Source organism: Poecile atricapillus, chromosome 7 (assembly GCF_030490865.1).
Source record: "Poecile atricapillus isolate bPoeAtr1 chromosome 7, bPoeAtr1.hap1, whole genome shotgun sequence".
In the NCBI taxonomy this organism is placed as follows: domain Eukaryota; kingdom Metazoa; phylum Chordata; class Aves; order Passeriformes; family Paridae; genus Poecile; species Poecile atricapillus.
In genome coordinates this window covers 32,939,546-32,952,482 of record NC_081255.1, presented here as the reverse complement: position 1 = coordinate 32,952,482, position 12,937 = coordinate 32,939,546, and the positions used below count along the sequence as shown (strand labels likewise).

The 12,937-nt window shown below is 45.9% G+C and overlaps 1 protein-coding gene across 1 annotated transcript in view; it reads right to left on the bottom strand.

The window, feature by feature from the left end:
* The window catches only part of SGIP1 (SH3GL interacting endocytic adaptor 1), a 51,195-nt gene extending 40,620 nt beyond the window's left edge, over positions 1 to 10,575 (bottom strand). The window contains exon 1 of the mRNA XM_058842720.1: positions 10,522 to 10,575. Coding sequence (XP_058698703.1) covers positions 10,522 to 10,531 — 10 coding nt within the window. The 5' untranslated portion in view covers positions 10,532 to 10,575. The remainder of the gene's footprint in view (positions 1 to 10,521) is intronic.
* Positions 10,576 to 12,937: the final 2,362 nt, after the last annotated feature.

Below are 12,937 nucleotides of genomic sequence, written 5' to 3'. Positions count from 1 at the left end.
AACAGTCTTGGACCACCAAAATCCCACCTGGAATTCTCTGCACTGGAAATTCCAGGGAAGAATCAAATCTTTCCATGGACATCCCAGCATTGGATCACAGAAATCCCACCTGCAATTCCCTGCACTGGAGATTCCAGGGACAAATAAAATCTTTCCATGAAAATCCCAGCATTGGATCACAGAAATCCCACCTGGAATTCTCAGTGCTGGAAATTCAGGGAAGAATCAAATCTTCCCATGGACATCAACAGTCTTGGACCACCGAAATCCCACCTGGAATTCTCTGGAAATTCCAGGGAAGAATCAAATCTTTCCATGGACATCCCAGCCTTGGATCACAGAAATCCCACCTGGAATTCTCAGTGCTGGAAATTCAGGGAAGAATCAAATCTTCCCATGGACATCAACAGTCTTGGAGCACCAAAATCCCACCTGGAATTCTCTGGAAATTCCAGGGAAGAATCAAATCTTTCCATGGACATCCCAGCCTTGGATCACAGAAATCCCACCTGGAATTCTCAGTGCTGGAAATTCCAGGACTGCTGGAACAATCCCAGGCTGATCCAGCCCCGCTGGATCTCACCTCAAACACAAAAATCTCCCCAAATCAGGGCATTATCCAACCCCTTCAACCCTTTTTATTTCCCTGTTATCCATAAAAATTCCGTCAGGGAAACACAATTCCCTGTTTAAAACTGTGAAACTCCCTCTGTTTTCCTTTTGAGAAGGACCAGCATCATTTAATAGCTAATAAAAATATTAGAAAGACAATTAAGTATTAGGAATGCCAATAAAAATATTAGAAATGCCAATAAAAATATTAGAAATGCCAATAAAAATATTATAAACAAAAATAAAAAATGAGAAACTCCAATAAAAATACGAGAAACACCAATAAATATTATAAATGCAAATAAAAATATTAGAAATGCCAATTAAAATCTTAGAAACACCCATAAAATATTAGAAACGCCCATAAAATATTATAAATGCAAATAAAAATATTAGAAACGCCCATAAAAATATTAGAAATGCTGATAAAAATATTAGAAATACAAATAAATATAACTATAAGTAAAAATATTAGAAATATGAATATAAAGATGAGAAATACATATATAAAAGAATATATGAAAGAATATATAAACTAATATATAAAAGAATATAAGAATATATAAACGAATATATAAATGAATATATAAACGAATATATAAAAGAGATATATATAAAAAGATAGATATAATATAGATACTAAAAATACCCCAAAAATACCTTAAAAATCGAAAATAATAGTATATAATAATACCTAAAAAAAAATCTAAAAATATCATTATTTATATCGCATATAATTATATAAGAAATAAAATATATCATATACAAATACATGATAAATAACACATCTCATCAATAAATAGATAAAAAATTTGGGGCTGTCCTGTAGGAATTCCTGCCCTTCTCCCACCAACCCCTCTTCCCTTGCACAGGAAATTTTGGGATTGGGAATAAAAAAATTCGGGATATCAAAAAATTTGCACCCCCAAACCCCTCCCAGCAGCACAAAGATCCCAGCCCAGCGTCTGCACTTTGCCCCATTTTCTGCTGGGTAATTAAATTAATTAACGCCTTCCCAGCATTCCAGAGGGCTCGGGAGCGGCTCAGGGATAACCTGAGCCCTTCCCCGTGGCATTAATATTAATTAATTCTCATTAATATTAATTATTATTCATTAATATTTCAGCTCCCCTCCTTTCCCGGCCTGATCCCGGATCTGGTTCCAGGGAGGAGGAACTCCAAAGGAGCCCCGGGAGAGGTTGTGGCACAAATCCTTTGGGATTGGCCTCGGTGCTCCCGGATCCAGCAGCAAATCCAGCACTTGGGAAGTTGGGAATGTTCATCTGGAGAGGAGAAATTCCAGGGAGAGCTCAGAGCTCTTTCCAGGAGAGCTGGAGAGGGGTTGGGGACAAGGGATGGAGGGACAGGAGCCAGGGAATGGCTCCCAGCGCCACTTCCCAATATCCCAGATGGGACACGGGGAGGGAATCGCTCCCTGCGAGGGTGGGGAAGGGCTGGGATGGAATTCCCAGAGCAGCTGGATCCCTGGAAGTGCCCAAGGCCAGCCTGGGACGTGTCCCTGCCCATGGGATGAGCTTCAAGCTCATCCTTTCCAACGAAACAATTCCATGATTTTATGGCTACAGCTCTCCCAGGCTGCTCCTCCCTGCTGGAAGATGGGAAATGAAAAAGAAAGGAAAAGGGATTTTCCAGAGCAGGACGTTGTTGGCATTTCACCTGTGGCTCCGAGGAAAGAAAATCCTTGAAAATCCAAGTGAGCAATGCTTGGCTGTTGGGGTGGGGGTGGTTCCTCGGAAAAATACAAACAAAAGCTGGAAAGTTTGGTCCTGATCAGAAATTTGGGTAAAAAGGCACCTAAGGAGGAGCAGGGTTAGTCCAGGAATGGGAATGTGGGAATGTGGGAATGAAGGATCTCGCTCCAGCGGACAGAGGTGATCCAAAATCCCGCGGCTGATCCCAAACTCAGCCTCATTCCCAGCCCTGAGGGTAATTCAGTCTCTGAACTCTGCCCGAGGGGGGTGAATTCACATCCAGCCCCTTTTCCCAGCCCATTCCAGGTGGGAAGGGATCCCAGGAGGTTCTGTGGGCACCCCTGGGTTTGGGGCTGTGTCCCCCTGTCCCAGAGCAGGATCCAGCCCCGCATTCCCAGCGGGATTTGGGCTCCCAGGACCTCCCCAGACCTTCTGCGCCTTCTGCCCTTTGCCAGCTCCCCAAATCTTCACGGAATCGGAGCCGGGAGCTCCGAGGGCTGGGAATGCTGGGGGTGAAACCTGCCCCATGCACAGTGAGGGAACGCCGGCTGCTTTGGAATAATGGAATTTTTAGGCTGGAAAACCCCCCAAGATCCAGAAATCCAAATCCAACCATTCCCAGCACTGCCAAGGCCACCACTGTCCCCAAGTGCCACATCCACAGGGCTTGAAATTCCTCCTCAGGGAATTTCCAGGGCTGGAAAAAAACCCTTTCCATGAAGAAATATCCCCAAAAATCCAACCGAAACCTCCCTGGCATTAAACACAGCCAGGCACAAAGCCCTGGGCTGGATCAGCTCTGCTCAAACACCTCAGGGACAAGATTCCAGCTGCAGAATATTCCCAGGATTCGGGAATACACCCCAAAGCACGGAAATGATCCATATCCCACATGGAATAAACCACACAGGGCGGGGCTTGAGCCCAAAGCAAAACTCGGGACTGGGAGAAAAACTCTCCTTAAAATCCACGGCAACCCCAGCAGGATTCATCCCAAAAATCCCCAAAATCCAGGATCCATTCCACAATTATATGATTATTAGGAATTAATTATTAATATTAACTCCAATAACAATGTGTAGATTTAATGAGTTCCATAAATGGAGCATTAAATATTATATTATTTATTATATATTTATATTATTTTTATTTGCTTTAAAGATGCATTTTATATAATATTTTTATTATATATTTTCTATATCATATATATTTATATATTATATATAATTTACATATATAATTATATAAATATAGATATAAATATTTATTTATATATTATTTATTTAATGTATTTGTGGAGCTGCTGAAGCAAGGGCAGGCTGGAAAACCTCATCTTTCCTGCTCCAGCTTATCCCAAAATTCCTGCAGTTTTCCCCAAATTAATCCCAAGTTGAGATTTTAAATTCCTGACCATGCATAGGTGGAGAATTTTAAGATTTTTTTTTTCCTCCTTACATTACCTAAAACCCAAAAAATTTAACACAAACGACACCAAAAACTCAGAATTTAAACACAAATTAAAAATTGCCGATTCCAGAAGTGCTTTTCCAAGGCTGGGATGGGTCAGGAATATTTCCCAGATAATACAGGATTTAAAATCTGCTTTTAAACGATCTTATCCTTGTCAGCACCAGTCCAGTGTAAACTGGGATGTGCTGGGGAATTCCCACTTCCCAATCCCACCTCAAAACTTCCTGTACTGGGGAGGAGACGTTGGTAGAAGTGCAGGAATTCCTACAGGACAGCCCCAAAATCTCTGGCTCCAGGAATTAAAATGGGAAAAAAAAATTGAAAAAAAAAATTAAAATGGGAAAAAAATTAAGAGGGGAAAAAAATTAAGAGGGGAAAAAAATTAAGAGGGGAAAAAAATTAAGAGGGGAAAAAAATTAAGAGGGGAAAAAAATTAAGAGGGGAAAAAAATTAAAATGGAAGAAAATTTGGAATGGGGATAAAAATTAAGTGGGGAAAAATTAAGTGGGGAAAAAAATTAAGTGGGGAAAAAAATAATGGGAAAAAAATTTGGAAAGGGGAAAAAATTAAGTGGGGAAAAAAATTAAAATGGAAAAAATTTGGAATGGGGATAAAAATTAAGTGGGAAAAAAATTAAGTGGGGAAAAAAATTAAGTGGGGAAAAAAATTAAGTGGGGAAAAAAATTAAGTGGGGAAAAAAAAATTAAGTGGGGAAAAAAAAATTAAGTGGGGAAAAAAAATTAAGTGGGGAAAAAAAATTAAGTGGGGAAAAAAAATTAAGTGGGGAAAAAAATTAAGTGGGGAAAATTTAAAACGGGAAAAAAAATAAAATGGGAAAAAAAATTAACTTAAAATTTTAAAAAAGCCCCCAACACCTAAAAGGAAATTCTAATGAAAATAAATCCATTTCTGAGGATTCCAGTACAAAACCTCAGCAGCTGGAAGCACTTCCAGCCTCGATCCTCTTTCATTCCCACAGAAGGAGCAGAAAACCCTTCGGAAGTGCCCAGGAACAGCCGCCTGCAACGGAATTTTGCTTCCAAACAAAGAGCTGAGCTCCTCAATGGCTGGCAGAGCAAACAGGGCCACACTTTGTGCTCCTGGGAAAAGCTCATTCCCTAAAAATCCACCTGCATGGCCCCCAAGGGATTGGATTTTTTGGGGATTTTTTTTGATTTTTTGGGATTTTTCCTCCCAAAGCTGGGGGGAAAATAAAGAAAAAGCACGGCCTGGGGTTAAAGAAATGAGTTAAAAAATCGGCTGGTGGGAAAAAGGGAAAATGGGAATGAGGCACCCCCTCCCTTCCCGAGGCAGATGGATCCTCACTGACAGGTTTGGAGCATCCCAGCGCTTCCAGGTCACTGCTCTGGGGAGGAGCTCTGCAATCCCCTCCTTCCCAAGTTTTCCTTCATGCTCCTCCTCTCCAATCCCGGTATTGGATCGGGATTCCTGCCACAAACTCTGGATAAATCCCATTCTCCTTCATGTTCTTCCAAACCTGGTATTGGATCGGGATTCCTGCCACAAGCTCTGGATAAATCCCGTTTTCCTTCGTGTTCCTGCAATCCCAAAATTGGATCAGGATTCCCACCACAAATTCTGGATAAATCCGTTTGCCTTCATGTTCCTCCGATCCCAAAAAATGGGATTCCAGCCACAAACTCTGGATAAATCCCGTTTTCCTTCGTGTTCCTCCTCTCCAATTCCAATATTGGATCAGGATTCCTGCCAAACTAGATAAATCCCGTTTTCCTTTATGTTCCTGCAATCCCAAAATTGGGGTTGGATTCCCGTCACAAACTCTGGATAAATCCCCTTTTCCTTCACGTTCCTCCTCTCCAATCCCGGTATTGGATCGGGATTCCTGCCACAAACTCTGGATAAATCCCATTTTCCTTCCTGTTCCTGCAATCCCAATATTGGATCGGGATTCCCACCACAAACTCTGGATAAATCCTGTTTTCTTTTATGTTCCTCCAATCCCAAAATTTGGGATTCCTGCCACAAACTCTGGATAAATCCCGTTTTCCTTCATGTTCCTCCAATCCCAACATTAGGTTGAGATTCCTGCCACAAATTCTGAATAAATCCCATTTTCCTTCACTTTCCTCCTCTCCAATCCCAAAATTTGGTTTGGATTCCTGTCACAAACCCTGGATAAATCCCGTTTTCCTTCATGTTCCTCCCATCCCAGCATTGGATCAGGATTCCCACCACAAACTCCGGGTCAATCCCATTTCACACCTCCAACACCTCTGGGGGCTCAACACCAACATTTCCCACCCAAATCCACGTTTTTAACGGATAAAACCCCGCACCGGGGGAGGCTCAAGGTGAGCAGCACCCGACTTCACCTGGAATTTTTTTTCCTACAATCCCTAAAACCCGACTGAGGCTGGTGAATCACACAGGAAATTCCCGCCTTGGCAGGAAAAACCCAAATTCCCGCCTTTGGGAGCCGCTTCCAGATTCCCAAGGGCACATTTTAAACTGGGCTCATCCCAAGGAGGAGTTTTGCCATTTTTTTTAAAGGTTTTGCCATCTTTTTCCAGGATTTTGCCACTTTTTTTCCCCCTCCCAAGTTTTGCCATAATTTATGTTTTAGGTTTTGCCACATTTCTGAGGTTTTTCCTTTTTTTTTATTTTTGAACCCCAAACCCAAGAGCTCCAGAGCTTTTTCTCTTCCCAGGTTTTCACTTCCAAGGCTTCATTTCCACAAAATTCCTCCTTGACAGCTCAAACCCACCTGGATCAGCCCCCCCAAAACATCCCAAAAGTCCTAAAGGACATTTTTGGCCTGGAGAGTGGTGGGATGTCCCCAACCCTCAGCCCATCCTGGGGCATGGGAGGAGCCAAATCCATGGATCCAGCTCAGCATTCCCTGGGCTGGCCATGGAAAAAGAGGGAAAAAATCATCTCCTACATCCCAAAAAAGTTGTTTCCTTCCCAGTTCTGGAGAAAATTCCAAATCGAAACCCCCAAATTTCCCTCCTCCAATCCAGACCCCCAAATTTCCCTCCTCAAATCCAAACCCCCAAATTTTCCTGGATTCCAACCAAAATTTACCGGGATAAGACCACCCAAAAATCAAATCAAGTCAATTTTCAATCAGCACAGAGGAATTTTGGGATGTTCCATCGATGCCTCCGGCATTCCAAAAACGGAGTTGGCCACAGCTAAAAGAAGATTCCAGGAAAATTCTCCCGGTTTGGATGTGATTGCAGAATCCCAGACCGGTTTGGGTTGGGAGGGGCCTTAAATTCCATCTCATCCCAGCCCTGCCGTGGGCTTGGACACTTCCACTATTCCCAGCTGGACAGAACATTCCCATGGAAATTCCCCGAGTGACCAAACTTCCCAGTTTGAAGAGATTCCGAGAAATTCCCGCTCTGGGAAGGCTTCTCCCCCATTTTGGGGTCTGGAGAAGCACAGGGAGCAGGAAAAGCGGGAATGACTTTCTCCGGAGGAGCCACATCCGCTCCTCTCTTCCCGACATCCCAGAGCTCCTCCCCGAGCAGCGATTCCCAAACTTCAGGGAAGCCTCCCAACGCCCTGGAGACGCGGCAGAGGATTCCAAAAGGAGTCCAACCCGTTCCGTGCCCGGCTGTTCACCTCCACCGCCCGCCCGCGGCGCTTCCGAGCGTTTCACAATCCCGAGGGAGCATCCAAAGCCCTCATTCCACACCTGAGGCACCTCGGGGGGGTTGGATCCCCATCCCAGCCCTGCTTCCCACCGGGCTGAGTGAAGCCAGATCCATGGGATGTTCCTGCATCCCATCATCCCAGCCCTCCATGGAGGGGGAGGAATTCCCACTGCTGGAGACACCTCTGGCTGGGCTCCGGGAATATCTCCCACACTTGGGGTTTTTTTGGGCATCACTGGGAATTTTTGGGTATCCATGAACAAGAAACACTTTTCCATTCCCAGGGGAATGACCAAACATTCCATCTCCTGAGCACAACGTCCGTGTCCAGCAAAAATCGCTCATCCCGCGCCCTTCCCCACGAGGAGAATTCGCTTTTTTCCCAAGGAAAAGGAATCCAAAGGAATCCAAAGGGATCCAAAGGAATCCAAAGGAATCCAAAGGAATCCAAAGGAATCCAAAGGAATCCATGAGCCAGGAGCATCCCGGGGATCCTGCGCCCCACCCGCCACTTCCAGCTCCGTGTCCAGCACCAAAAGTGATTGGAATAATTAATTACAGCCCTAATTAAACCCCTTTAAGACCCCTCACCGCAAGGAACTCGCGGTGTTTTGCGCAGGTTTAAAAGTTTCAGCGCCAATTAAGCCGAGTTTGTTGAAACCATTGAATTAATTCTAATTAATATTAAATAATTATCATTAAATAAATTTATTTAATCAATAATACTAAGTATAAATAATTATAATTTATTTAATATAATTTAATATTTCTATTATATTAAATAGTAAAATTTAATATTAAATAAATATTAAATAATATTAAATATTAAATAAAAATATTAAATAAAAATATTAAATAAAAATAAAAAATATTAAATAGAAATAAATAATATTAAATAGAAATAAATTATATTAAATAGAAATAAATATTAAATAGTAATAAAATATATTAAATAGAAATAAATTATATTAACTAAAAATAAATATTAAATAGGAAAATTGATACTACATAGAAATAAATTATATGAAATATAAACAGAAAATATTAAATAGAAACAAATATTAAATGGAAATAAATGATATGAAATATAAATAAATATTAAATAGAAATAAATGATATTAAATAGAAATAATATTAAATACAAATAAAATACAAACAAATTATATTAAATATAAATAATATTAAATAATATTAAACAGAAATAAATAATATTAATAAATCACCCCTGCAAGGGGCCAGAGTTGCAGCAGTATCTTGAAGTTCCACTCTCCCACAAATCCAACCAATTTCCAACTACTTCAAAACTCAAAAAAACCTGCAAAAACCCCAGAAATTATTCCAGATTTCCCAACTTCTGTTCTAGGTTTGCATCAACCACTGGGGGAACATTTCAAGCTGTTTAATAATTCCCTTTTTATCAAGAGAATTTCAGTTTTTTCCCCAATTTTTTTTTTTTTCCCCATGCATGGCTGGGTCACGGAAGGTGATTCCACTTCCCATTCCATGGGCCACAGCCCTGGATCCATCTCCAGCCTGGGGCTGGGCAGTGACCAAAGCTCCTGCCAGGCCCAAATCCTCAAGGAATGAAAACAATCCCCAAAAAAACCCCAAACCTCAGATCCCAAAACCCCAAACCCCCAAACCCCAAACCCCCAAATCCCAAAAGAGCCTCAAAACCCCAATTTACTTCCCCCGAGCAGCCTCAAAACTGAATAAAATCCCTCAAACCAAGGCCTACAACACGACAGCTTCCATTTATCCAGAAGAATTCCTCCCCAAAGGTTGGGATTTTGGGAGAAGCCGGGTTTTTATTGGCATTTTCCCTGCCGTGACCTGCCCCTGTGGTGGGATGGGTTTGATGTCATGGGCTAAAATTAAAACTTCGTTTGCTTGTGACTCTCGTCAGCACCAGGGAAAGCAGGGAAAGCTTTTCCTGGGATCCAAAGGATGACAAAACTCATTTCCTTCACACCCAAGCGTCCAAACCCCGTCCTGGGAAAGGCCGTTCCATGTGCCACACGCGGCCGTGACGACGCCTGGATTCCCGGGAGCGGGGAAATATCTTAAATCCATAAAATTTCCATGGATCCCGGCGCCTCTCCAGGTGAATTTGGGCAGGGGGCAGCCCCAGATTCCAGGGATAATCCGGGAAGCAGCCCAATTTCTGCCTGTCATCCCGGGAAAGCTCCCTGGGTTGGAAGTGGCTCCACAGAGCCAGGCCCTGCTGCTGCCACCAAGGGGCCAGAAATCCCCCAAAATTCAATATATTTTGCTCTTGTGAGGCCTGGAGCAGCCATTCTGCTAAAATAGAATTAAATCCAAGACATCCTTTCCCTGCATCCTGCTCCAGGAGGAATTAAAATGATAAATAATAAAGGAGAGCTTTACATACGGCCGAGACAGACGACAGAGGATAAAATTCCTGTCATGCCCAGAGGCTTTTCCCACACAGGATCAGACACGGCTCCCTGAAGCATCCTGTGCCTGGAGCCCGTATTCCCTCCTCATTCCCATTTTTTATGCCAAGAAACCCCAATCCAACATCTCCTCCTCCCTCCCCGGACCGGCATCTCCACGACACGGCAAGAAAAAACAAAATTTAAAACCAAAAAAAAATCATCTCCAGTTCCAATTTTTCCTCTTTTCCCCCCGAAACGCGGCTCATCCATCCAGGGAAAAGCACCGGATCCCATCTGTCAGCTGCACACCCCCGGCTCCATCCTCTGCGCGGCATCAAATAATCATTTCGGGATCTGAATCCCGACGGATGCAGCCGGCTCTGGGCTGGGGGAAGCGGCGGCTCCATGGAAAACCGGGAATTTGCCCAGCCCGAGCCGCCCGCACAGGGCTGGGGATGGAATTGCAAATAATCGCACGGGCTCGATATTATATCACCACCACCCTGCCGCTGGAACTGCCCGGGATTAGGGGGAGGGGAGGATTCCATTCCATTATTAATTATTATTATTATTATTTTATTTAGGAAAGGATCAAACCCCCCCTTCCCCGACCACCCCGGGTGGAGCGGGATCGGCTCCTCCTCCTTCCCAAAGCCGGGAGAACGCGCCCGGCTCATCACCCACCTTCCATCATGGTGGCAGAATTGCATTCCTCAATTCCCGAGGAGCCTGGAAAAAATAAACCACAGGAGAACGCGGGTCCCTCTCAGCTCGGCCTCGGCGCTTCCCGGGAGGATGAGGAGGAGGAGGAGGAAGAGCCGGGAATGCCGCGGCTAGGGGCAGGCCATGGATGCTGCTGCGCCTGTATCACCTCCAGGATGGCATCGCGGAGGATGCTCGGAGAAAGGGAGGACGAGGCGGGCTCGCTGCCTCCCGCCCCGCACTCCTCACATGCGCGCTCGCTCCCGACACACCCCCCGGGAACACTCCAACCTATTTCCCAGATTTCTTTTAATTTTTTTTTTTTTTTATCCCCCCCACCCCTTTTTTCCACCCTCCCCAAAAGCAGAACCCCCTGTCCGCACCTCGTGACGCACTTCCCCTCCCTTAATCCTATTGCGGCCAGCCCGATTAATTCCCGGCCGCTGTCAGATTAGGAGCGCGCGGGGCTGGGAATGGGGGGAAAGGGATCAATCCCGGCTGGAAAAGGGAGAGGAGCGCGGTGAGAGCGCGGGGATGAGAGCTCGGGCCCTCCTGGGAGCCTCTCCCAGCCATCCCGGGGATAAATCCATCGCTGACGTCACGGCGCCACCAATTAGCCCCGAAAGGAGGATGCGGGAGGAATTTCTCCCCGACTGCTTCCAGCAGCGCCCGGGAATTAATCTGGCATGAAGGAAAAGCGGAGCGGGGAACAAAAGAGGCGGAGGGGAGGAGCGGGGGGGCTGCGAGCGCTGCTGGGGCCGCGCTGTGCCCGTGTCCCCCCCGGGATGTCACCGTGTCGTGTGTCCCCATGGTGCCACCCTGCCCTGTGTCCCCCCGGGATGTCACCGTGTCGTGTGTCCCCATGGTGCCACCCTGCACTGTGTCACCCCCCAATGCCACCCTGTCCTGTGTTCTTATAATGTCACCGTGTCCTGTGTCCCCCCGGGATGTCACCCTGCCCTGTGTCCCTATAATGTCACCCCATCCTGTGTCCCCATGGTGCCACCCTGTCCTGTGTCCCTATAATGCCACCGTGTCCTGTGTCCCCATGGTGCCACCCTACCCTGTGTCCCCCCCGGGATGTCACCCTGTCCTGTGTCCCCCCCCGATGTCACCCCCAGCACCGTTTCCCCCTGGAAAAGCCCCCCGGGGATTTGGGGGTCCCTCACCCCCTTCCCCACCTGTTCCCACTGCGGGGGGAGGCTCAGCCTGAATTATCGGCATCGCTCCTGTTTTATCCAAAAAACCGGGATTTAAACCCGGCCCGGCAGATTCGGCTGGGAAACTCCCAAAGTCCGGTTATTTTTTTATCCCGTGGCAGGAAAGGTGAAAAAAACCCCCCCAGGCTTCTCCAGGATCCTCATCCCGGCTCCGTCCCCGCTTCCAAACCCCCCAAAAACCGGGATTGGCACCGTGAGCTCCCGCGGAGGAGCCGCTCCTGCCCCTCCTGTCCCCTCCAGGGCACAACAGCGCAGTTTTGGGGACAGCCCGCGCTGCCCGGGGTGGTTTTTCAACGTGACCGCCGAGCGGGGATGGAAAAACTTCCCTTGTACCTCTCACCCCGCATCAGCATCTTTGGGATCATCCCCGCAGCCCCACCTGCTCCTCAGGATTTCTCCCTGCTCGGGAGCAACGCCCGCATCATTTCTCCCATCCGAAACAAAACAAAACAAAAAAAAGCCCACACAAACAAAAAAAAAAGTGGTTTTCATGAATGAAAATCAATTTTTTGCTCCGTTAAAATGTAATTTTTTTAGCAAGAAAGTAAAAAAAAGACAAAAAAACCCAATTTTTTTTCCCCCACTCCCGTTTAAAAATATTAATCCAAAAGCCAAGCGCCTCCTCCGAGGGTCTGGATAAATCAGGGAGGGAACAGGAGCTCAGCACGGCCCAGCTGGTGGGAAATGCCACAGGGATGGGATTATTGAGCAGATGGTTCCTTTAATCCCACAGGAGCTCCTGTGACCTGCCTGCCCCGTTTCCAGCACAGCCAAGGGAATTCCGGTTGTAATCCCAGGCTGGGCACAACCCCTGGAATGCTCCTCTGTCCCCTCAGCCCAGGCTGGCACTCGGCACAACTTCCAAATTGCCCAAATTCCTCCTGGACGCACCAAAACAGCACCAATCCCCCCAAAAAATTCACGGAGGCTCCAGAATTCCCATCCCTGGGACAGGGTCTGGAGCAATCCTAAGGGAAAGCGGGAATGGGATGAGCTTTGGGGTCCTTCCAAACCGAAATCTGGGGATTTTGGGATCCCCCATCCTGCGGCTCTGGGGCCATCCGGGGCAGAGCCCCCTCCCCACAGCTCCTGAGGGTTGGGATTCCTTCATCATTCAGGGAGAGCCAGGACATCCCTGCCAATCCCTTCCCAGGCCATGGATAAAAAAATCCTTTCCA